At 32.1% G+C, this 27,512-nt stretch overlaps 1 protein-coding gene across 2 annotated transcripts in view; it reads right to left on the minus strand.

Moving 5' to 3' along the window:
- The window catches only part of LOC119838756 (hemicentin-2), a 95,751-nt gene extending 69,346 nt beyond the window's left edge, over window positions 1-26,405 (minus strand). For both annotated transcript variants that reach the window (XM_038364857.1, XM_038364856.1), the window contains exon 1: window positions 26,027-26,405. In XM_038364857.1, coding sequence (XP_038220785.1) covers window positions 26,027-26,093 — 67 coding nt within the window. In that variant the 5' untranslated portion in view covers window positions 26,094-26,405. The remainder of the gene's footprint in view (window positions 1-26,026) is intronic.
- Between the last annotated feature and the right edge of the window lie 1,107 nt (window positions 26,406-27,512).

Here is a 27,512-nt window from a genome sequence, read left to right on the forward strand (position 1 = left end):
GTAATAAATGTTATTTGCAGTTAACAATTTTCTTTTTTCTTTATTACAATATTTATGGCAAGACTAGGTATATAGAGCATCTTGGCCACATCCGTGTTAGGTGCGGATAAAATAGTCTGGAACATACCCACATCAGTCGGATTCACATTATACATTCTATATAATTGTTGCCTACTATCTATATTCTTCGCCTCGTTTCATATAGGCATTATATACGTGTTACATTTTAAGGATAAAATTATATGAGATCTAATGTTGAATGTAACATAGCTGAATATCCTTCTTTTAATTGATGTATCTACTACTACTATATTATACATATAAATAATATAAATACTACCTATACAAATGTTTCACAAGAACATAGAAACGAAACGTAGAAGTTATATAATTAAAATCCTGACTTATATTTCTGACATGGAAAGAAATGTTATTATTACAATAACTACAGCCACTACAACAAACAAAAATCAACATCAAATAGCAAATAGCACATACGTAACAGACCAAATTAACCCAGAACAAACAATACCACCATTAAACCCTTTCAATTACACGGCGTGTTGTATTAAACTGCCAGGGCAAAAAACGTCTGACCCAAATGACAGACTGCAATCAAGTGAGCACAATCCTGGCGTTCATTTTTCAAAGCACACTCCACAATAAGGGCCCATCAATCATAGGACAAAGACGTTTGGACTGCAGGCAAATAGTTTAGTATTTCGCTTTAACATTTAAGTTATGTAGAGTACAGGATAGGATTCGAGAATTAAATACTACTATCATGATTCCAAATAGGACAGGAATAGATTTAGGAACAAATAGATAGAATAGGATAAGTGGATAGGAAGTTATTTAAATCTGAAATTGTTAATATAGACTGTAGACTGGAGCATCGTTAATTTAAAAGAACTACTCGAGCGAAGCCGCGGTATGAAACCAATGTCACAAACAATAGTTCATAGTAATTTTCGTAGTATTTCAAGCAAATTATGGATAATAAAATATTCAAAAGCATAGAATATTAGTGTTTGGAAATTTGGAAAGTTATAAGATCCGTGAAATTAACATTTATAATAACATTTTTTTCGTAATACCAAGAAAACTACGTTTATCTGAAAAATTGTATTTCATTAAGTATTATGAGACATTTATATATAGATAATGATTGTATCCAATGTCTGTGGGTAGACTATAATGTAATTATATGTAATGGTTAAACATAATAGTTCTATCTCGACAAACAACTTCAAAGCGACAAAGACAGCATGAGATCTAATAGCGTCCTTACATTTAGCAGCGTTAGAATATCCCAGAAGCGAATGTAGACGAAACTAATTAAAAAGCAGTCAAAGACACGGTCAAAGTTAACAATATCCTTGAATGTGTCTAACGTCCAAGATGCCTTTAATTGACATAAAATCCTACTATCCTACTTCCTACTTCCTACTAATATTATAAATGTGAAAGTTTGTAAGGATGTGTATGCGTTTGTTGCTCTTTCACGCAAAAACTACTCAACCGATTGCAATAAAAATTTGGTACGTAGACAGCTGGACAACTGGAATAACATATAGGCAAATTTTTATCCCGATATTCCTACGGACGGACTTACGCGGGTGAAACCGCGGGGCGAAGCTAGTTAACGATAAAACTGTCTTTGAATCCTATGTGAAACAATTATAAAGCCATTTATGTTTGTTCGTAAATACAATATGAATTATAGATACGGCAAACTATCCATTGTGCGATAGTGAAGCCCACGAGAATAATTCCCAAACGTGAATATTTCAGGCTATCAAAATTATTATTATGTCATTGTCTTTTACTGCCTAGTCAATTATTTGAACAAGCGAAAATATATTATTTACTAGCTGCACCCGGCAAACGCTGTTCTGCCTTACTCTGATCATTTAGACGTATGAAAAATAGATGTTAGCCGATTCTCAAACATACCCGATATGCACACAAAATTTCATAAGCATCGGTCAAGCCGTTTCGGAGGAGTATGGCAACGAAAACTGTGACACGAGAATTTTATATATTAGATTGAATTATAAGAAAAGCAATACCATAAATATTTAGGCTAGATATTTTTAATTTCATTTGTTTTCGCTTGTGAATTATCTTAGCAATTCAAAGTTTGACAAAAATGTGATAGACTAAAGTCTCATAAGCCCTAAAATCTATTGATTTTAAGATACTTTGCTATCTACTTTAGTGTTCACACTGTTGTCTATACGAGAATTGTATTAATTTTGAAAACTTGTTCGACATTAATAAGAAGTTTCCAATGCGACCCTGTGCGAGCGATTACGGTTTGTAAAATGTATAATAAGTGTCTAGAAATTTCACGCACCGCGGACGGAGTGTTAAAATGTGCTAATTAATAACAATTATTATTATATAATTCGAATTAAAAACGGTTTTCACTTATTGCAGACTTACTTCGATTACAACAACAATTCTTTGCTACAAAAACGGTCATGGACATCCCTGGGGATAGATCCTCCTTCCTTCTCCTTCCTTCTCCCTTTTCTAAAATGACAACAATTTCCTTTCAAACACAAAAAGAATCACATTCTTTGATTGAAAACCCACGAAGCTATTAGTTTAAAAATGTTTATAGGACGAAGAAATTCCCAAATAAAAAATTACCTATTAAATAATTATTAATGTTAAGTATTAAACTATTAAATATTTATTAATTTTAAATTATTATTAATTTTAAGTATTAAACAATTAAATATTTATTAATTTTAAATAATTATTAATATTAAGTAGCCTTAAGAAGCTCTTCGTTTATTGGACTTTTTTTGATAACATATAAAACATATAACACATAGTATTTTACAATAGGTTCAACTCAAAACTTTTTGCATAATATCCATAATCGTGCATTTGCCTCCCGCCGAGCCACTTGCTCTTTAATACAACAATATCCGCCTTTCTTGGTTTAGTCCGAGCTGACTCGGACAGTTTGCTTATGTTGCTCTGTAACGTCGTAATTTCCTCTTAATAAAAAAATATATTAAAATCGGGAAAGGTTGCAACTCAATTCGTTTGAATTGTCAATAAATCGAAAATCCATCCGTGTGAAGCGACTTATCACGCAATTTGTAAACATAAAGTTCCAATTTTAGGCACCGCGTGCACTCTTTGTGTGATAATGGGCCTCGTGGGAATCAACCCGTGTGTTACCTCATATTACCTACTGCGGTCTCGCTATTGTTCATTGATTTGTTGTGTTTAACTGGACCACGACTGTAGATTTTGTAGTGAGTTATTGCCGTCCTTAGCGTACGTGAGATAATATTTCCTGACCCATTTACTGTAGTGGCCGTCTCCGTCTCTCGAATTGTCCTTTAGGTACTCTCGATAGATAATGCAGCAGAATAGCGAATTTTGTTATGAATAGAATATATACTTTTTTTCTTTTGGGCTGCTTATTGTACACGTTTCTAAAATTAAAACTGTGACAAATTGGTAGGAAACTTGGACGTGGTAATGTGGGGTACATTACTGTGAAAAAACAATCTTCAATCATCTGTTGTAACAACAAACAACACTTTGTGCCTCATATTATTTGCTACTACTGACCATAGATATCTAAATACTGACACAACAATTATTTAATTCGACAATCCGTCCATCCCATTCACATTCAACTTACTTCTCCACGGATACAATACACCACCATTTCAGACCTGAGTAACGTTACACAAGCGCACACAGATTTGAGGGGTTACGTTTCATTCGACGCTCGATTAGGGTAACATTCCGTTTCGTTTCATTGTTGTAGATAAGGACAATTGCTACTCAAGTACTTAGCTATTCATTTACGCCCTTTATTAATGGATTTGAGAGTGACACACTTTGACAGTTTTATTGCAACCCTCTACAAAGGAACTTAGGGATTATCCTTCTGAAGAGTTGCAACTTTTTAAAATAGATTCGTTGCTACTGTTTATAAATATATAATGAAGGTATACGAGAAATGTAACATAGTTGTAATAGGAAATTATAAATATAGATTCAAAAAACCTCTCAATTACTTTTACAAAAATACAAAAGGAAATTATTTAATCTTGGCCATTCTCAAAAGGATAGAAAGATAAACTCATGATATTATGATTATGTCAGCGATTCTTGGTAAGTATGCAAAGTTTGAATTAAATTCGTCCGTTTGAAATAGGTCGAATTTAAAGGAGAAAACATGAAAACGAAAAAAAAAGACTCACAACAAACAACGAATAAAAATTAGGTACAAATTTTCATACATGAATACGATTTCAAAAGTTACAAAAAATGTAAATAGATTCAACACAGAATAAACATTTCCATTGTAAAGGAAGCACATAACACGATTATATCCTCATATTCCACTTACATATTCTTAAAATAATTTCTATACATCATTGCATTACAATAACATGTCAATGGTGCTCCCTTAGATAACAAAATATGAAACATTTATGGGTCAATCTAGAATATTTTAATAATTCATGAAAATACAGTAAGGTGAAACGTAAAAGACGAATGGAAAGTATCTTGTGGGTTCCGTTATGAATAAAATGAACCGAAGACTTAAATACTTCTATTTAGAGAAGTAAATTAAATTGCAATCTCGTAAAGCCACCACGGCTTGAAAGCGAACTTTGTTTGAATTGTAATAACAATTAATTACTGAAGATAAGCCGTAAGTTAGTATTCATCTTTCTATAAAGCAATTACATTCGACTTTTATTTTAAACTAGTTTACCCAGCAAACGTCGTTCGCGGGCTTACTCTATACATTTATATTGCACAAAATGTTCATTTCAAATTGTCTTTGGTTACATCATATACAGAAGAATTAGTTTGAGTAATTGTTTACTAATTAGAAAGTATGCTGGGTAATTTATTATTCACTCAAACTCAAGGATTTATTTATTTTATTAGACTCCTCCTAGTATGAAAATTACATGTTGGTCGTATCTTAGACATACCCGATATGCACACAATATTTCATGAGAATCGCTCCCGCCGTTTCTGAGTAATACGGTAACAAACATTGTGACACGGGAGTTATATATAAAAAAGATACATTTACATTAAAAACATTCTGGAAGCAATATTGCATAGTATATTATACACGAAGTTACGTATATATAATGTAATGAAACAATGTAAATGTTCTCCAGTGTTGCAGCAAATTCCATACAATGTGCACTGAATTCCAATAATATCTAAATACGTAACTTCTGGATACCGATGATATTAAATTCGTTAATTTAATCCATATATTGCGGTTATCAAACAATTTGTATCACTTTCTTTTTGGATTTAAACATCGGAAAGTAGGTAATCATAATACCCACCAATCGCTATTCGCTGGATATTGTCAGAAACCATATAGTCCATTGAAATGTTACATTTTTTAGGCCTAACCTTGCGTTTTTTAGAGGACGCAATTTTGTTTTTTTGATGTGTAGATGGGGTCAGTGTAAAGCTAAAACCAAGTTTGTGGGGTCGCCACCCTTGTCCCACGGCCGCCATCTTGAAAATAGGGGATAACTATATTTTTTTTTAGCATTTAGACTTTTTAAGCGTGCTTTTTCTATTATTCTTTCTCTAAAAAACGCAACCCCAAATGTTACTTTTCAATGGACTAATAAAATATTAACAGAATTCAAAATAATGGAAATAGAAATAGAAATACTATTTGTCACCACTTAAACTATAATATACATCTACAAAACAGTAATAGTGGCAAAAAGGAATCCCCGTCAGCGAAGCAGCAACCATTCTAAGATTAAAATGTATTACTGCACTGATTTTCAGAGGACACCTCTTGACTGTGCAGACGTAATGATTCAGTAACAAAAAGAAACTGCTCGATATATCGTAAATATATGCTAGGTATATTCATCGTTTTGTCGACCAAAAAAAAGAGAAATAATGAATTTACTCATCATTGTCATAAACTGGTTTCGCATTGATCAACTACTTAAAGTCGCACGTTCAGTAAATTTTAAATACTTACGGAATTCTAAAAGTATACAAATATTATATTCAAATATAATCGAAAATAACGTTAAAAATATGCATCACTGGACGCAAACACAGTTATAAAAACATGTTTTATTCATAAGTTTGCTCCAAAACAATATCTTTTGGGCTACCGTTGTCAATTATTGGTTTCCTATCATATGAAATATTTAAATTTTATTACAAACAAAGCCCCTGTGTGTTTTTTGCTCCCTTCCATTGATGGCCTATCGATATTTTGGCATAATGCATATAATTTCGTTCGGATATATTATCTGTAGTAAAAAATAATTTGTCCAATGGGGATTGCAGTAGACCCACCCTGTAAATTAAGTTTAAAATGGCATGTTACGAAAAAATGAATTCATCGATTGCTTGATATCATTCTGACTATGTAAGGTTTTAATATAGTTTTTTAAATTTATAGATAGTTACAAATAAAGTAACAGTTATTTTTTTTTACATTCCCAGAAATGTACTCTTTTAACTTTATATTTTAGCTAATTTCTCAGATTACTTTAATTTGTTGGTAAATGAAATAGAAATGTCAGACGATCAAGGATTACTTTCTTAAAATCACCAAATAAAAGAAATTCCTTAAATAAAATCGTTCACAACCGGACACCGTCAAAGACATCAGAGATAGAAAACCCAAACAAAATTCCTTAATGAAACGCTAAGAAATACCAAATATTTATCGATATCCATAAAAGATCAAACCCACCTTAGTCATAAAACAGTGCATAGCGGTTCCTATCGTAATGTATTTTTAATGGCGCCCAGCGGGCAATCAATTTCAGCTCGGAAACTATACATTCTGTACTCCAGTTTCCTTCGCTACCATCTCTTTTGTTTCCATTTTAAAAATGCATCGAAAAATGTATTCGAAATCAAATTCTATGCAGGCATTCGATTTTGCGCGTGATTTGTGTTTAACATAAAGCTAAGCTAAAAATTATAAGACTGTTTTAAGGTTATGGTGTAAAATAAAGTGTAAAATTAAAATGCAATATGTTTCCTAAAATTTTAAAAATGCTTAAATACTTTCTACTACGAGACGTCCGCTTTTTAGTTTTTTTATTAGTTTCTGAAAAAATAATTTTAGTTTGAGCCACGATAAAGTAACTAAGAACCTCGCAGCATACTAAGTTATTCAAATTGAGCGTCTTAAACTTTGAATAACAAAACTTGTGAAAAGTTGAGCCCCTGCTTGGGCAAAAACCTACGCTAAAAGTATGATTGATCATTGACAAATTACTCACACAAAACTAATTGTGCATCTTCTATTCTCTTTAAAAATAGGGTTTAAAAATGTCTAAACAATTGTGAACGGTTTAGTTTCCTACTATAGAAAGATACTATTTCCCCAGTATCAAACTTAAAAACCAATGATATCTTACAAAATGTTGGAACGGTTTTTCCTTGGCGATATGACTTTCTTGATAAATAAGCAGAATTTATTACGGGCCAATGCCTTGCATTTTCAAATGAGCTAACGCCCAAACAATTTGAAAAGCTATCAAATGCATAGCTTTCAGTAACTAGCTCAGACTTCTCAGAATCCAATGCAAGTTAGGTCACCGGTACCATGTTTAGAAGCAGTTATGATTGGTACGATAAGGTTCTTGTAAATAAAGAATAAGGTAATTCCTCAGCTGGATATAAAATAAGTATGATTTCTGATGGTTTCATGCTTTTACGTTTCTTTTTCAGAGTTATAGAAAGTAGACGCGTTATAGTAATAGTGCAGACATGAAATAATGAATTGAAGCAGTTGTGGCTCAGTGGTGAGGACCACGGGAAAAATAAGGAAATAAATTGATTTTTCAATTTATCTGCACATGTCGATAAAATTACCACTGCTCGAAACGGTGCAGGAGAACATTGTGAGGAAACCGGCATGAATGGGAAGTTCGACGATATATGAAACTTGCCTACCCGCACTTGGCCAGCGTGGCGGATTAGAACCTAAACCCTCATAGGAGGCATATGTCCCAGCACATATGGACTGATGATGATGATGATGATAATGACACGACATAAAGGACAATGGCGTCATGTAACAGAACCAAAATATTAATATATAATACATGGACAACATAGTATGACATCAAACGCCTTCTTTTTTTCTTTTTTTTCCTTATATAAATATTGTAAGTACCTCTTCGGAAACCATCAAGAAAAATAACAAAAAAGCATTTCATATTTGAAAAACGCTGTACCTCGAACAGCACCGGGCACAACAACTTGTATTTATATTATAGCCTTTCAAAATCATGTACGAGGGCGGAATAAAGATGAAAGGCCCTACTCATTGTTATTATGATCTCGAAATAAGATGACCGGTGTCGAGGGTTCTCTTATAAATATTTTGGTGAAGTATTTTATAAAAGAATGGAGTAGGCGTGAATAATGACTGCTATAGAAAATATTATGTGGAGTATTGATGTTTTATTTTTCATACACTCTACATCATGAAGCGTTGATTATCTCCTGGTATATTTTCAATATAGTAAAATCTTCTTCTTGTATAAATATGTTAATACAAACACATACACAAATAAGATTAAGATAAAACTTTATACTATAAGCTAGAATTCCAATAGGCTCAACAAAATTGGTGGGTATTTAACATAATTTTACCTAACTACAATAGACAACTAGACTCAAAAATTAACCGAAATAAGACTCTGCCTACGCGTACTGATACTACGATTAGGCTGAGTTTTCTCAGCGCTACAATAGACTGAAAATTTTTGCCCCGAAATAACGTGTTCTTTGCAATGAATGTTCGCCGCCATTCGAACATATTTTGGTGACATTTAAATAGGCGATTGTGATTCTAGTTGCTATAACACTTTGATGAAAATTTATAATAAAGTTAAATTGTGTTGCACATTGAATCCATTGAGTATTATTTTAATCGAAGCTTCTGACTTCCGAACATCGCACAATTAATGTTACCTTTTGTAATATTTATTATTTAACAGCAAAAAAAGAGCACCTAACATTATGTTTTGCGAAAACAAATATACCAATTGAAGGTGGTTGTAAAGTTGCTAGTAACATTAGCTATTGAATAAAATCTTATACGTTAGCAAACGGAGATTGAAATATGATAGCGTCAGCTCTCACTTATCAAACAACTTCGAACACTTCTTGGAATGTGTGCGAGCAGTAGCGAGGTATTTAAGATATCAGTTTCGCGAATTATATGTAAAAGTATATTTAATTCCATCTGATCTATTTATACGCATTCAAGACGTCTCTATTTGGTGGATGATGTGGAATTTTCAACAAATTTCACAATACGTTAGAAAAATTGAGCTTTTTATTAAAAAAAAATAGTAATTTAATTTAAAGTTTTAACCTATTAAATGCAGTTCCATCAAGGTAACAATACAAAGCATAAATTATAATTTAATTTAAGTGTTTTATTTATGCAATAGTAGTTACAATTTAGCAATTGTTTTCTGTTAATAATGAATCCTAATCCATCATTCATATCAAAATATGAAATACGAAATAAATTCCTCAATAATTCTCCCTCAACTCAAAAAGAGAATGTAATTTATTTAAGATAGTGTCTTGCGTACTTCGATCGATACAATAAGTCGATGATTGTGTATATTTATATTGTAGATGACGTTTCAATCATTTCATGCACATTATGTGACATGGATGAACGAATTCAAGGCAGTTTCATAAAATAAATAGGTATTAGGAATAATGTAATAAGTAGATAACTTTACAATATTTATATAATTCTTTTTTTGGTTCATTTTGGTTGTAAATATCCATTATGGCGAACACTGTAAATAACTGATCTAGATATTTTAATTTTTTTTTTATAGTGATTGACTCTTGCATAGATACCCACGGCCACCGGGGGAGGAGCCGTGGGTTATGTCGGATTCTTGCCGACCAAAACCCCCACTGTGTTCTGTCGAGCCGCTTAAGAGAAGGGGCCAAGGGAGCTGGTTATAGCTCATCCGCGACCCCCTCGGGTAAGAAACTGACCTAACATAACCTATAAATTATATTGTCATACATGTAAATGCTATTAATATGACTGTCATTTTGACAGTTATCTTCATTTCGAAGAAACGAGACATAGGTTCGATGGTTTAATGTAGCAATAGGGGGCTATTTTTGGCCTACACAGTAATCCAAAAGCAATTTTAATAACGCAGTATTATTAAGTTTAGAGTGACAAATGTTCTATGAAATTGATTTTTTTTATAAAAGTTTATATGTATTTACAGACGTACTAATTTAATATATTTTAAACTAATTTCGTAGCATTGCAGTATAATGTTTACTTCAAGAAATTAGAAAAAATGCCATATCCTCATCGGTTAATAACTTATAAACACCCTTTTTCTCTTAATCACATTGGATAAGCTAAAGTAACTCCGTCTGTCAATCCCTTCTTCACGCATAAATCACTGAACCGATTTGAATGAAATTTAGTACAAACATAGTTTGAGACACGAGAGAGAAAGGACAACATGTTTTACCCCGAAAATCCAACAGGAATATAAAACATGTGGTTACAAGCCCCGGAACTTTACTTCGTTTTGCGTTTTTTAGTACTTTACTTCGATTACTCGGACGAAGACGTTATAATGTAAGGTCTAATGAACTAATTAAGATTATTTTAGCAATAGACTATCTATGAGTATCATAGGTTATATTATCTATGAGTGACAAATGCTAACAAAAACTCAAACTCAAACACCTATTTATTCAATTAGTCTTCTTAAAGAAGCACTTTTGCATCGTCATAACACATTTATGACGTTTACCACCGGTTAAAATCAGCTTTTTATCATTTGTTTTTACCCGGGGTCCACCCAGGCGGAGCCGGGACAAAGTTTGTGGTTGTGAGGATGTGTGTGTGTTTGTTGCTCTTTCACGCAAAAACGACTAAATCGATTGCAACGAATTTTTTTACGTAGATAGCTGGACAACTGGAATAACACATAGGCAACTTTTTATCCCGATATTCCTACGGGATACGGTATTACGCGGGTGAAACCGCGGGGCGCAGCTAGTATTCAATAATTCAAAACCAATAACCATTATCGAAGCGTAGCATAAAATAGCTATAGAGCCTGGTGTTATAAACAATTTCAATACAACTACATATTATCATCATTCATGCATCAATTAATAGTTAAATAACACATTCCACACAGATGTGACAGCTGTTATACTTCCCACATCTCTATACCTGTACACAAATTTCTATACAATGTTAAATTGTAAGCAACGATTGAGCTGTTCGCCCCGACTTTTCCCGTGGTACATATATAGCCAGCACTCAGTGAAATTGCAGCTTTCCAATAGTGATTTTTTAAATCGGACCAGCAGTTTTTCCGTGAAAACGTGACAAACATACAAAAGATTTCTATTTATAATATTAGTGTAATAATATTATACTTATATTAATGACACAGATGATAAAAATGTATTTATACGCTTGTCTTTGGCGCAAAAACTGTTGATCGGATCTGCATAAAATTTGGTACAGAGCAAGCACAGCGGCTATAGCGGCCACGCGAGTGAAATTAAGTTAAACATTGACATAGTGCTGAATTTAACGCCTTGATTCATTGTAAAAAAAACAATAAACGTTCCACAAAATTGGTTGTGTTGAAAACTTTATAGGTAGAAATACTTTATGTTTTACAGGCTTCATTTGTTTGATAAATAATATTAATATAAAATATTTAGTATTCATTTCGTTTAAGTTCCCTTTAATCTAATATCATTAATACTACAACAAACTATTAACTACATACAGTATTGTTTCATTCAAAATACGGAAATAGCATAAAATCTATATCTTACATCACCCATCCAATCTAATAAAAATGTCACCAGTCGATTGTTATATTACACAATTACGTGTCGTGTGACGCCTGCCATCAGGTGACGCAGCTGTCATGCGACGCTATATAGTAAAAAAGTGTAACAGGATCCAGCTAAGCCTCAAACAGCCATAAAAACTAACTAAATTTCATAAGTTTGTTGTTTTGAACACACGCTACGCTAGGCATAGGAATCCATACTTACATTAAGTGGAAGTGTTTGTTTATTTGCTTGACTGAGCTTATCTCAAGAACAACTGGTTGGAGTTTATTGATTATTGTAGTATTATAGTGTGTAGTATAAAAATGATTTTAAAAGAGCCTAGCCTAAACTAGGTACCTACAGAGTTTTTAGTCGGCTCTTCTTAGTAGATGCTGCATTCTGAACCGGTGGTAAATGGTAAAATTATATTCTGGCGATTCAGACGTGCTTCTAGGAGTCTAATAAAATAAATAAATATTTGAGTTTGAGTAAATAATAAAGTACCCAGCATACTTTCTAATTAGTAAACAATTACTCAAACTAATTCTTCTGTATATGATGTAACCAAATTCAATTTGAAATGAACATTTTAAGCAATATCAACAACTAAAAGTTTTATAGTCACATTCGAATATAACCAAAACTTATTATATTCATAAGAACAATAAATGAAGACTGAATCCAAAATCAAATACGAATGCACACCCATCTGAATATCTAAACACTAGATACCTATTTCTTGTTAAAATGTCAGATCTCAAAGTCACAATTGGAATTCCTCGATGTCACGCTGAAGTCCTGAAGTCTAGTGGAAAGCAAACATCAAGGCGTTTCGTTTTACTTGAAGGGGACTGAAGAACTGCATTTGTCCCGCCCTCGGAAATTATTCCAACACAGCCCCGGGGAAAATAACTATATAAGTACAGTAAGCCTGAGGAACTCTGAGACGTGGTCACAAATTATAGGCTTTATGCGGTACCGTCAAACAAAAAGTTTCACAAAAAGCTAATGATATGTTTTTGCTGTTGGTACTATGATGTGTGTGATGTAATTCGATTAGTATAGATGCAGATTATCATTTATATATACAGCTTATAATTTTAACAGATTTCCGTTAGATTCCCGGGTGTGGTAAATGATTTTTTTTTATTTTCTTCTGAAATCATAGAATATTTTCCATCTATAGCTTTAGGAGTAATTTCCCTTTAGGCGGTTTTACAAAATTCCATCCTGTATAATAAACGAGCAATGGATTTGGTATTGACAAGAAATACCCACATCTCAGTAATATTATAAAGGTTTTAAGTTTGCAAAGATCCATCCACGCAAAAACAGCTGACGGGATATCCTGGGTACCATACGAATGAAGCCACGGAGTCAAACAAGTATTAAAAATCGATAACGTATAACGCACAGTTAAATACATAATACTCACTGCATTTAAAAACTCATAATTTGTTTTCATAGCTGACAAGAGGCAATTATAAAGCGTAGCTACATGAAGGTGCTATTTATAAATATAATATCTATACTAATAGTACAAAGCTGAAGAGTTTTTTTGAACGCGCTGATCTCAGAAAATACTAAACCGATTTCAAAAATCCTTCACCGTCGGATATCAACGTAGTTCCTGAGTAGACACAAAAATAGGTTATTCGCTATACATGTACTACAGGCGAAGCCGGTTCCGAAGCGGACCGCGGTCCACAATGAACAAACATCCTTCACATTTATCAACACAGTTTCAAGGAATTCAAACAAAAACATAAAGTACCTACAAGAACTTGTACGAAAACTTCAAATATCGCATTGTCATGATCACGGAGTGCATCTATTACCGATAGAATAAAAAAAATCACAACAAAAAGCACTCGATGTCACGCCCATGCAGGTCGGCGTTTCCCACGCTCTGAGCAAACAAAACCTTCTACTGCGTTATGTAAGACGACACCGAACGACCCTCCGCGTGTTCTCAAGAAACATTACTTGCCAGACATGAAGACGAAACAATCCAGTATAAGTAAAGCGGCAATGGATACAGAACGGAACGGTGAAAGGATGATAGCATTATAGTGACCGCGAAATAATATCCTAGGTTTGAAACGGTCGTATTATGTTTTGGTACTAAACCTCTAAAGGTAAAAAAGAGTATATTGCATTCATATTTTGTAAGACCAATCAATACTCAATTACTATGCTTACATAATAATATTATTGTGTAGGTGTAAAAATGTGTGCTTAGAACAAAAATTATTCTATTTAAAAATATCTACAGCGCAATCATTTCGTGCAATCAAATACACAGAAAAACATTGCTCCGATCTTAATAGTATTATTATATCAAAAATATTTAAACATGATAAATAAGGTAATTTAATAACTAGCTTCCCGCCCGCGGCTTCGCCCGCCTCCATTTTGTATAGAATTAACCATGATTATATGAGTCATTCTTGAGTTTTAGCGAGTTTAACGAACAGCAATTGATTTTTATATGTAAAAAGACTAATAGACTAATAGAATGATAATACTATCATAACGTAATGTTGAATCCTTATTCAATTTTACCATCTCCTTTTAAAAATGGAATTCTTTTTCATTCCAAACATATCGTTCAAATCACAGATCATCGTTCACTCGAGGCGCTAAATGCTAGGCGTGAAACACTCATACGTGCCTCACATTACCATCCCGTGGGAATATGTGGGGGCGGACGATAATTGTTTGCGCACACCCCAGACCCTTCGGCGAACGCCTTGAATAATTACAGGGCACTACAAATTATAGGCCATGATATACCTTTGATAAACTATTCCGGATCAAAGAGGAATGCGATATGAGCGGAAAAAATAGACATTTTAAAGCCTGGCTTATAGTTTATTGAATTATTGATTGTTATGAAAGTTTGACTAGAACGCGGATTTGAAACAATTTTTTCACTGCTAGTTTTTATTTTTATGTAATATTCTAGATCCGCAATCAATATATCAGCTTTCACGTATAGTATTAACGTTAGTTGAGTGCTTTGTTGTGGAATAAATTATTTGAATAAATAGTTAGCATTTTTCTAAAAATGGGCTAAAATTCAACTCACATAATACCTATGTTATAATGTTACGAGTACCGTAAACGTTCACATATTATTAAGATATAATTACTTCAAACATTCAAATAGACATATAACCTATTTTCTAAATTAAACTTGTTAAATAAAAATATAAATGAGCCATAGTGGTGGGAGAAATATGAAATGTTATTATTTTTTTGACAAATTTGGTAAAATGGATGCTCATTTAAATTAATTTCTAACGAAACCTTTTGTATACTGTTTTAGGAGTTTCTAATTGTCTTTTTCATTTAGGTTCACTGCGGACAGCCGACTGTCGCGGCATAATTTACGGGTTTATTTTTAAATTAGATTCTAACGTTAATCGACAATTAAAGCGAATGAAACATAGACATATCAATAAATGCTTGTTAAAGAATATAGTATCAGATGCATCACTAATGTAAGATTTACAGAGATTATTTCGCTGAGATCAAATTATTAGATACTAAACGCTCGTATCCTCCCCGATATCAAGATTCCTATTTTATTAGATTCCCAAGTGAGCATTTAATCGAGATAAAAAGTATCTTATCACCCAAGTCAGCTCATACCCATTTGATCAAATCCATCCGACAAACATCCATACAAACTTTCACGTTTACAATATTAGTGCGATATATATAATGATATTTTTTTTATATACCTTTATAGAAATATCACAATATACAAAATTACTTCTATTTGATTTCTTCTTAACCGTTGTCTAGTAAATTGAAATGTACAAACATGCCTTTAAAACTTCCTTTAAAGTATTTCTATCATCACCTTACAACTGTGGTAACACCCATTTTTTTCTAACCTCGCTAAAAGTATCGATTTCCGTTTGTCGGCGCGGGCGCAATGATGCACGAACTGACGTCGTGTGTTGTAGATAATTTAGAAGTATGTTTATTTGACAATAGTCTATTGTCTGTATCTAGTTAAAATGTCATTCACACATAACTGTTCTAATTAACAATCGTTTGAGTAATTATTGTAATGAAAATCAAGCGTCTGAATGAAAATTCCCTTTAAAAAAACTGCTGTTTCCATTATTCCGACAAATGTTTATAAAAATCTTACGATTTAACACCTATTCTGGTATACTTTTCTATTATTTTAAACGTCTTCTGTATGGCTATATAACAGAAGGTGAACCTGGACGTTTTAAAAATGGACCGAATAAAGTATTTACCTGCGACATCTTAGTAATCTTGTTGGGACTGAATAAACATTTGCTTAGCCGGTAGCGACTAAAAAGGACTGTTCTTTAAAGGCATGAAGTTTGACAAAAAATGTCCAAAGGATATGCTTCGGAGGGATATAAATTAAGCAGTCAAGCGTCGATGGTTAAATTTTATAGTTATTTATTATGGTGACAGTTATTGCATTTTATTTATACTTAATAGAAAAATAGAATAATGTATTAATTTTAGATAATTATTTTTAAATATAAAAAAATATATATAAAAAGAAGTAGATAGCAGTAAAGATTTAAAGCAATTCAGGAAGAAACAAAACAGAGCTAAATGGCTATTCCATTAAAATTAAGAGCAATCGTCTTGTCGCTTAAAATTTTATAAATATACACTGGCTTTTGCCCGCGACTTCGTCCGCGTGTAATAAATATTTTCACTTTTAACATTTGCACGTGTTTTTAAATAGTACATCTTTAGACATTAGATCCAGTCATTTAAAATTTACATAAATTTAACTTGTTTAAGTATTCAAAATTTGCATCTCATATTTAAGAATAAATATCAAACCTACATAAATTTAGGGCCATAATAATAAAACATGCTGTAAAAGACTCAATTGTTTTGTCTTTGTCACACACATACAAAAGAATGAAACAAAACATTAACGTAATAACAAAGAAGTTTATTTGTAAAAGTTATAATATAAGTGACGATTTGTCATCATTTTTTTCTATGCGAATTACGTCATTTAGGCAAGCCTCAGGGCAAAGCAGATAATGGCTTTTTAAGACCCCTCACCGTTTATCGAAAATAGATAAGGGTATTTCTTGTAATGTATTTGTAAAACTATCTTATACAAATGCGTCATATCAGTATGACGATGCTTGGGCCTAAATATTGACTTCCTTTTATTTATTTACCTTTATCGATTTTTAAAGGTATTTATATTGGGAAAGTCGACAATTGTGGAGAGCTCATTATCAATTATTTGCCTCCGAAAATGGATGTTAAGCAAACATTGTTTTACACATACAAATTTACTCATTGAAAAAATAAACTTTACAAGTTCGTCATCAGCCTATATATGTTCCCACTGCTGGGACACAGGCCTCCTATGAGGGTTCAGGCCATAATCCACCACGCTGGCCAAGTGCGGGTTGGCAGATGTCACATGTCGTCGAACTTTTGATTCTTGGACATGCCGATTTTCTCACGATGTTTTCCTTCAACGTTTTAAGCAGTGGTGATGTTATCCACATGTACAGATAAATTGAAAAATCAATTTATTTCCTGCACGCTCGCCTGGACTCGAACCCCGAGTTATCGATTTTGAAGTCCGAGGCTCTCACCACTGAGCCACTACTGCTTTTTTACAAATGTATGCGTTGATAAAATTATATTCTCAAATTCCTTACGAGACTTGCATAAAACACTCTTTGTTTGCCAAGACACAAAATGATAATCACACTAATATTATAAATGTTAAAATTTGTTTGTTTGGATGTTTGTCCGTCAATCACGCTGAAACTACAGAACGGATTGTGACTTGGGTGATAGGATACTTTTTATCCCGATTAAATGCTTCTTTGGGATAAAACAGGAATCTTGATATTCGAGTGGAGCCGGGACGAGCGTCTAGTATAATATAAATTACCATGTTCGAATGCATTTTCTGACAGCTGCTTCAAAATTATGTCTACTTAATTAAAAAAAAAAAATTATACTTAAAATTTTGAAAATATTTTAAACCCCCCAATCTTCCTTACACTCATATAATATATAATAACTCATTAGAAGCACTTTTAAACGTAACATTCTATATCATACGTCTTTATTAACGCCCGAAGTACGTGCTACGCTCGCTAAGATAATAAATCAAGCTAAGCGGGTCAAGCATCGTCCTTTGATGAGGTTGGAATCAAGATGAGATCGTTAAAAATTGAGGTGGAAGTAGATAATGTGTAATGAACAGAGTTAGAAATAAAGAAGGCTCCCATATATTTTATTTATATATTGTGTTTTATTACTGCATAGATATATCTATTCAAATAATATACAGCTGATGAGTTTGTTTGTTTTTACACGCTTTTTATTAGCTTCACTTGTATGTTTGTTTGTACCCGACTTCTTTGGGCGCGATTTGGACCCACTTTAAACGGCCAGATTTCGTTCAAACTTTGTAGATTTATTGAGGACCGATGACAATACACTAATTTGATAAAATTATTCCAGTTTTCAATATGCAAAATATGATTTTTGTTAAAGCGTGTTTTTTAGTTTTTTTAAACTATTATACTTTATTCTACACTCAGAACGACTGGACGGATTTCGAAAATACTTTACTGTTCAATATGTACATGACAGACAGTGCTAGACTGATAGACGGTCTATATGTGTACCACGTGCGAACAAAGGGGTACGGCTAGTTTTGTGTAAGGTTGGTTGATTTATGGCTTTGGGTTTTCGTATTAACCATGATTAGTACCTACTGATTCTGTTAATATACAATTCTCATTAATTGTTCAATAACATCACAAACCTACTTGGTAAAAGTGTGAAAAGTAAAAGCTACCATTTAATCGTAATTAACACATAACACAGCAAATTAATCAATAAGAAAATATTAAAATATGTTCATTTGAATCAAATGACTTTATTATAAAATATTCATCCCAAAATTACCTTAGAAAATTCACATAAAACTGCATATGTGCAGTTACTATACTGAATATGAAAAGCAGGTGCTAAAGCAAGCGATACACTATGTCCTTATCTAAAACTCGGATGTGTTGCCAAGCCTCAAACGTTATTGGGATTTCGCAATCTTGTAAGATCGTTTAGGGATATAGCCAGCTGCACTCATATTTACGATATTTCGTTACAACGACATGTTTATAAAAGTATCTTTATTTTTATTCATCTGTTTCGTTCATTTCTGCATGTAACTATCATTATAACTTTCAATTCACAGATAATTCCACATTGCTCCATACATATTCGTGCGAATAGCAAACACGAGTCTATAAATGAAGTATAAAATATCTTATATAAGAAAACAGAACTTGATAGAATTTTTTATTAATATAACATGTATATTTAAAAAATATAAAGAATAGAGACAAATCGATTATGTGGTGGAATACGAACCCACGTCCTTTACCGTACCATGGGGAAAGTGGGATGCCCTTTATACATGTTAAAACGAAAGAGTTGAAGAAAGTCGACTGCTTAGGTTAGGAACCATGTGCAGCCTAGCGGTGCAAAAAGTCGCCACGGTAAGGCGACGACGTGAGTTCAAATTGCATCTTATGATCAATTCTTTCTACCTATTCTTTATATTTTTTCAAAATTTCCAGCTTTATTTAAACATTTTTTTTCGTCCACGCATCTGAGGCGCATTCAAAAACATACTCAAGTCGTAAAATTATCAAATAATCTTATATTCGAATATTATCAGACGCACATACAAAACAGCAACCAATTTCTTAAGAGTTTCTTAATAAATAAATGCGATGTTTTATATAAAATGCAATCTTTTCTCCCTCTATCAAAAGAACGAACAAATTGGGAGTCTCCCCAATATAATTTTTCTGTCATCACTAAATTGCACGGTCCCTTAATGTAAGATTAGGATTTATTGTTATAAGGGTGCATTGTGTTAATATAATGTCTTTTATGAAAATATTATGACATTTATTACAGAGGGTAATGGAACTTATAACTGGTTTGAGATTTTTAATACTGAGATTGCGCTTTTAATTGTCGCTTTTGAAACGCAATCAGGATTCGCTGGTGTTAATATAAATTATATTTTACTTAGCTGACTTGCTAAATGGCGAATCTCTGTTAGCTGCTAATATTGTAGAGAAGAAATTACCTAAATTTTTAGATGATGAATTTAGAATTTCCTTAATATATTTGTATCCATAAAAAAATAATGCGAACCAGCTTTAAACCACTTCCCATATTATAAATGTGAAAGTTGCTTTGCCTGTCTGACTGTCAATCTGTCTCTTCTTCACACATAAACCAGAGAATCGATTTACATAAAAACGGACACAGAACAGTTTTTATATCGAAAAATCCGCGACTGTTTTTATTTCTCCTTTTAATACGCGGATGAAGCCGGGGGCGAAAAGCTAGTTATTTATTGGATAGTTATAAATAACACAAAATGGACGTTTTAAACATTATACTGTGTGAAGGTGCATGTTTAGATCACTATCCCTTAACTTTCTCTACGTATAAAGTATCTATAGTCAAAGTAAGCATATTATGTAATAAACATCTTTATAATATAAGTGGGTAGTTACAGGTATCTTAATAGTACGACATTCCAACATTCCAATACTTCTGAATTACCTGAAGCAGAAAAGCTGCTATAATATTCAATATTACTTTCTGTTATTGTCAATCGATCAACTCATTTCATACGCTATTTCGAATTTCGAGAACACTTCTGCAGTTCTCAATAAATGAAATGAAACAATCGTTGTATAATAAAATGGATGATTTCGTCGCATGGAATGGATGACGCCATGTTTTTTTTTTCTTTTTGGTTATTATTATTCTATGTTGAATGTCAACTGCTGGGTAAATAACTGAAATTCATGCTTTCACATTAACTCACTATTCAAAAAGTGAGATAATAAAACAGATTTTCTTATATGCAAACCAAGTTATAACAATAACAACCACAAAAAAGAATCATCCTATTTAGAGCAGTCGATCGGTAGTTATGCACACATATAGAATTCGGTGATTCATACGATAAGACTTCATAAATAAGACTTCATAATCTTCATTAGCATTCTTTACTACATTATAAAAATATCCATACCTAACCTATAGCCCAGACTACGGATTTATCGAGAAATAATATAAAAACACTGTCTAATTGGACCTCCTTCGATTTTAAGAACATCAGTTAACTAAAAGGTAGCATGTGTTTTACACGCAACAAACTACAAAATTGAAAAGCCTCTATCAAACATATCTGCTGTAAAATATTCCAAACAATAACTCTTCACACATCGAGTTCACAACAGATGGTATATGAATTGATTTATTATTTCGATACGAATCTATAGCCATGTAAAATATTTCATAACATATTCAGATGCTTTATTTGTTAAATAAGAGTATTTGGAAGTTGTATTCGTAACCTAGACCTTATTTCCAGTAAGATCCTACCAATAGGATCCTATCAATGGCATATGTTTAACAAATAAAGTATCTGAATTTGTTTTGAATTGTGTTATTACATTCAGGTGTTGCCTATGTGAAAACACGTCACAATCGAATTATATATGTAGTCTGAATGTGGAGCATATAACGAACTAAATATATATTATGATAATGATAAATTTGCTTTGTCCCATATCAAATTTGTATGTGATTGGATGGATGGTATGAACCCCAGTGTGTTAATGTAATACATATATAAATAAGAAACTTATAGGCTCATCCACACACTGAACTATTTCCAATATAATAAAAAACTTCTATAATAACACAAACGATCAAATAATTTCACTCCTTACTATGAAATCTGTCGGAAACCGCATTAATTACAAGCAACGTTAGATATTAAAACATTTCCACGCACAACATAAACCGTTTACCAACTAAACAATTCACATAAACAAGCTTACACAATTAAATAGTTGAGTATTACACGCGATTACGCTAGTGTACCGTTCAAGCCTTGACTTTTACTCTCATCCTTGATCTATTGAACCATCGTCTTGAGATTCCCACGGGCGGATCGTGCTATCAACTGTGTTTTTTTTTTTTCAAAGTAACCTTTATTGACTGTGGCATGTGGCACCATGATATTTTGTCTGTGGTATATGTCGCTTGACTTTAATTTATTTTCGGGCAGTATTTTTTTTTTAGAAAATATATCACACCTAGTAACAAAATATAGAGGTCAAGTTGTAACTTTTTTTTTTCAAAATATGTTTTTTTTTTATTTTATTGCCAAAAAACTTTATTTTAGTTTGTTATTCCCGAACGACATTTTGTGTAGTGTCTCATATAAATTGATAGTTACTTTTGTGAAGAATTATTTTTTAACTTAATTTCATTATCCATTTAATGAAACGCTGATAAATAACTTTTAGTATTTCATGAATTATTTTTATACAAATAAACATAATGTATGTCATACTATCCATAAAATTTATATTAAGTTTTAAGCGATTACAAAACAAACGCCTTATATTGAAAATTATCTATTAAAAAGCATATTTATACAATAAAAAGGTATTTGTCAATAACTCCAAAACTGCAAAATGGTATATGTCATTCATAATATACTAGACAGGATCTATATTTGGTTCGCTGAAATCATATAATTTATGAAACTGGATACTGTTATTTCTAATAAACACTATGAAATCTCACGTATCGCTTCGCTATCACGCCGTTCGCTTGGTGCCTGTAGGATATATTATGATTTTATCGCGTTTTAAAACCGTTGTGAAGTATTTTGATTTCTGAATCTATATTAATAATATGTTATATGAAAACAATAAAACTCTATTTTTATAGATTACGTATTATAATGTCATATATTGTTTGTGCTTTGAAGATATCAAAAAAATACTGTAATAGTAGGCAGAGAAAGATAAGAGTATAGTATTTAAACTAACCCAAAGCTATGATATATGGTAACACATGACTTGATCTTTTACCACGTATTTTAATGAAAATATACAATATTTTTTTTTATAACGAAAAATACAATATTTTTAAGGTACCTTTGTTTTAGTATTTTCTCGTGTTTGATTTTACGCGAGTATTATACATTTAGAAATTGAAAACTTTTTAACGGATTTGAAACGCGATTTATTCATTATATTATTAACCCGTGACCACGCTCGCTGTAAAGTCTTCGAAACGTCAGGTTAATAATAAAATTAATAAATCAAAAAAGTTTTTAATTTCTAATACCTCTATGTTTTTGAATAGACGATCAATATTTGAGTTTCATAAGTGGATTTATGAATTGAATAGTATCTCAAACACAACAGAACCAACAGTAACAAAGTTTGACTGAAATAAAAGTCGAAGCCGGATTTAGTGAAATCTACCGACTGTGGAATTTTGCACCATAATATTCATTTCGTATCAAGGATTTCTAAAATAACTATTTCTGATTTATTTAAATTTTTGTTAAACTTAATTTATTCGTTAATGTTTTGGATAGGATTGTTTGTTACAGGTGAATTAAAGAAAAATCAGTGATAATTCACAAACTAAATTATACATAGAATGCTTATACAACTGTCAGGCTGTCTGCGTGTGCAACATTTTTGTGCGTATGTACGTGTGTGAATAAATGATGTTATTTGCGAGAGCATCATTCTAAAAAAATAATTCGATATATGAAAAGCCTACTCTTTTGACTTCCGGGTCTTTATGTGTAAAAACAACAAATATTGGTCACTTATTGATGTTCGGAAATGTATCCCATGAGGCATAAACAGCTGAAATCTCATTTATCAAATAAACGAATTAGTAAATAAAACGGGAAATATAGTTTACATACGATAAAAAGAGAAAATCAAAGAGCGCGCTATAAATTTTAAAACATTTATTTAGTATATGATATTATAGGTATTATGCAGGTAAAACTTTACAAATGGTTCCGCACCACTGCCGTAAGGGAGAGCACGAGTCAATAACCGCAATTCCGCTTGAAATTACTATTAACTCATTCTTCAACGAAAAGGAGATTCACTATAAATCAAATGTATTTAGTATTTCTAATCAGCCCAAAGTGCCTTAATAAACCCGATTCCATAGTTGGCAGGTGAAAATGTTCCCTGGGAGGTATACTATGGTGATACGGTTACAAATTAATTATAATTACGTAATTAATTTCTTTTATTTTTTACAAAAATCTCCTACTATTCCCTCCTATCACGTGGAAAGGTTTTTTCTATCGTCGATCGATCGAAATTACCATATTTCTTGGGTATCTTTAGTCCGTTTTTCCGGTCCGGTATTCTTAACTTCTCTTCATATTAAAGTATATTAAAAAATAAATAAAAAAGACATAGAATTGTTCCTTTTTTCTTTCTTTCTTTACGTAATTTAAGTTCTTCAAAAAAAATATCTAAGTATTAGTACAAGTCTTCAGGAACTAGAGATCTAGCTATCTACATTCAAAATCAATCAATCAACGAGTAAGAACACAAATACTTGGTGTACCTAATTTACTAGCGTACCGCACATGGGTTAGGGAAAGTGCTTTAAACCTGAATCTTCGATGATGTAAAAAGATTTTCACTGCAGCTCTCATCCGATGAAAGTCTTGAGAAAAACTTGCGAAGTGAGATATAGATCCGATTAAAGTTCTACAGAAAAACTTGTAGAAGCATGCATATGCCTTCCGCGTTTACGTATACTTAAACTCGATTTAAGAGAGCTAGTTAGTCAATCTGTTAGGTATTAACTATTTTATAACATAGTACCTACCACCTTAATTGTCTTGTATACTGCCATGAAGTCTACAAAAATTAATAAACCACATATAATGTGTAAGAAAATGACGTTGCGTGAAATAGATACATTTAGTATTGCCATATTATTTGCGTACTTTAATAAATCTGTGTTATTCGTAAAATTTTAAACATTCCTCCAATGCCATCATCCAGAAATTTTGACTACACACGTATTTGAGTTCATTAGGCGAAACACAAGTTTGTTAGACTGTGATTGCGTGAAACGGAATTACCCCCATTCCACAACAAATGGTAAAGTTTTTAAATATACTTGGATGTGGTGTGGCAATAATATGGAAGTGTAAATATAAAGATAATAAGCTAAATGAAGATTTTTGTATCGCATGACTTAGACTTAGTTTATTGAGTGGTATTAATATATCTATTCCGTTATGTAAAATATATTCTACTGCATAATAAATTAAATAAAATTTTCGTCAATAAATTCATTGGAAATATTCATTAACGTATGTAAATGCTTAATTATATAATATATAATAACAGATATTTAAATAAACTTGGTTATGTACCTACAATGTAATTGTTGAATTATTTATAACCAGCTCCCAACAATTTTACATCCTTATAAATTTATATTTAAAAAAAGGAACATTATACAGATTAAAAATTTCACAGATACGAATTTCCCATCAAATATAACAGTGAATTGTATAAAGTATTATCAGAACTGATTTATTTGTGATTGTATCTAATTCTAAACAATAGCTGACCGTATTCGCCCCGCTTGACCATACAGCGTAGTAATTGCATATTTTAGACGATTTTAAACGAATTACAATGAATTTTCGCAATTTAGAATGGAGATAAATTTACAAGAAGGAAGCTGTTTAGTATTGTTGAGAAATTAGTCTTGTTTTGAAACTGAAATGTCTTGCCTGTTCACTTATTATTTATTTAGAGAAATTGTATTTATTTATACGAACTGTTTCTGGTATAGATTAATTATTATTAGTTGCATTTCATATTGCAAATTTAAAAATTTTGTATTCTTATGAGGGCTTTAAAAATGTTATATTTCTATATGCGTGATTTTTCATGCCACAACACATCAAATTTTATGAAGCGCCTTTGGCATATAACATTCGTTTTAGATGTTAATAAAGGCAAAAAAATATTACAAATAAAATCAAAACGTACCATTACAAGTAAAAAGTACAATTAAACGCGTAGCATTTTTTTTGCAATTTATTTGAATTTAAAAATGAATAAAAAAGCATATTTAAATTTAAACTCAAATCTATATAGATAATTCTCCACAACGAAAACTGCGAACGGTAATTTCAAGTCATATGAATAAATTAAAAAAAAAAAACACTTACCAACACTAATTGCACTCATAAAAAATAGAAAAACTCGCACAAAACAGTTACTGTTAATATTCTTCATTGTCGTAACGTATCCTAAACTTCACAACATTTCACAAAATGCTCTAATTATTTCTGAACGCAGGTTTTGTTTACTTAATTACCACTAGATATCGTTGTTTTTCTGCTAATTTTTCTTTCATCTTTCGTCCATTATCACTTTCACAATAAAAAAATAAACAAACTTTTTTGTCTGTTCCCGAAAATTTAAATAAAGAATAATTTTTGGCGCGTAACGCGTTCGGTAAGCACGCGAGTAAGTTTAAAATAGCGGCGTAAAGGCACGCACTCACTGGTGATCGACCCCACCGGAACCACACTCAATGGGCTCGCGACTGCCGACTCCATGTGCACCGCACCGAAACGTGCCTTTTACCAACTTAATAATACGCCTGCGTGTGAACTCTCTTAACTTTACTGCGTTACTTTAAAGGCTATATTTAAATGACAAACATTTTTAAAGTTTTTTTCTTAATATGCAAATGCTAAAATTCGTAGCTTTGTAGAGCGTACGCGCATAGAAAAGCACGTTCTCTATTGTTGGTATTGTTAGTGATCGGAAAAACAATGAGTGCGGTAAAAAAATAAAGGACATTGTAAGATAAAGAAATTACAAAGTTCTCAGGAGTAAATGTTTGAGCAATAAATCATCATTGTTTTAATAGGACAATGCTACCCGTTTAACTATTTAGGCAATTTGATGATTTTATGTTCAGTTATGATAAGTTATCAGAACTTTTGGGTTATAAAATATTGGAATATAACCAACTATCTGACCTGGCTGCGCTCGAGGAATCATGTTATTATAAAATATCCATCCTTTGGATAAGACTGAACACATTTTATTAAAATGCGTTTATTTATTTACTTGTCGAGAACGTGCCAACATAGTGACAAATTTAGTATTTTACGCGAGTAGGCATAGGAATTAAAGACTTTGTAACGGATTTTAAACGCGATTTATTCATTATATTATTAACCCGACGTTTCGAACACTTTACAGCGAGCATGGTCACGAAGAGATATAGTGACAAATCTATATATATAAAATTCTCGTGTCACAGTTTTCGTTGCCATACTCCTCCGAAACGGCTTGACCGATTCCTCTGAAATTTGGTAAGCATATTGGGTAGGTCTGAGAATCGGCCAACATCTATTTTTTATCCCGATATTCCTACGGGATACGGACTTACGCGGGTGAAACCGCGGGGCGCAGCTAGTAATTTATAAATATTGAGATGAATCATATAAATAAAACGATGATTTTGGTTTTTTTTTTTCACTGTTTCAAGAAAAAGAAGGCGTTGCATTAATAGGGTATTATATTATGAACAGTTCACTGTATCAGTTGGCGTTTCCTTAAATTTCGCATTAGCAAATAGAATATGCGCGCATATGGGTGCTTCCGGAATAGGCTACCCAGATGTCTCATGTTTTTTAG

The sequence above is a fragment of the Zerene cesonia genome, unplaced genomic scaffold (assembly GCF_012273895.1).
Source record: "Zerene cesonia ecotype Mississippi unplaced genomic scaffold, Zerene_cesonia_1.1 Zces_u004, whole genome shotgun sequence".
NCBI lineage: Eukaryota > Metazoa > Arthropoda > Insecta > Lepidoptera > Pieridae > Zerene > Zerene cesonia.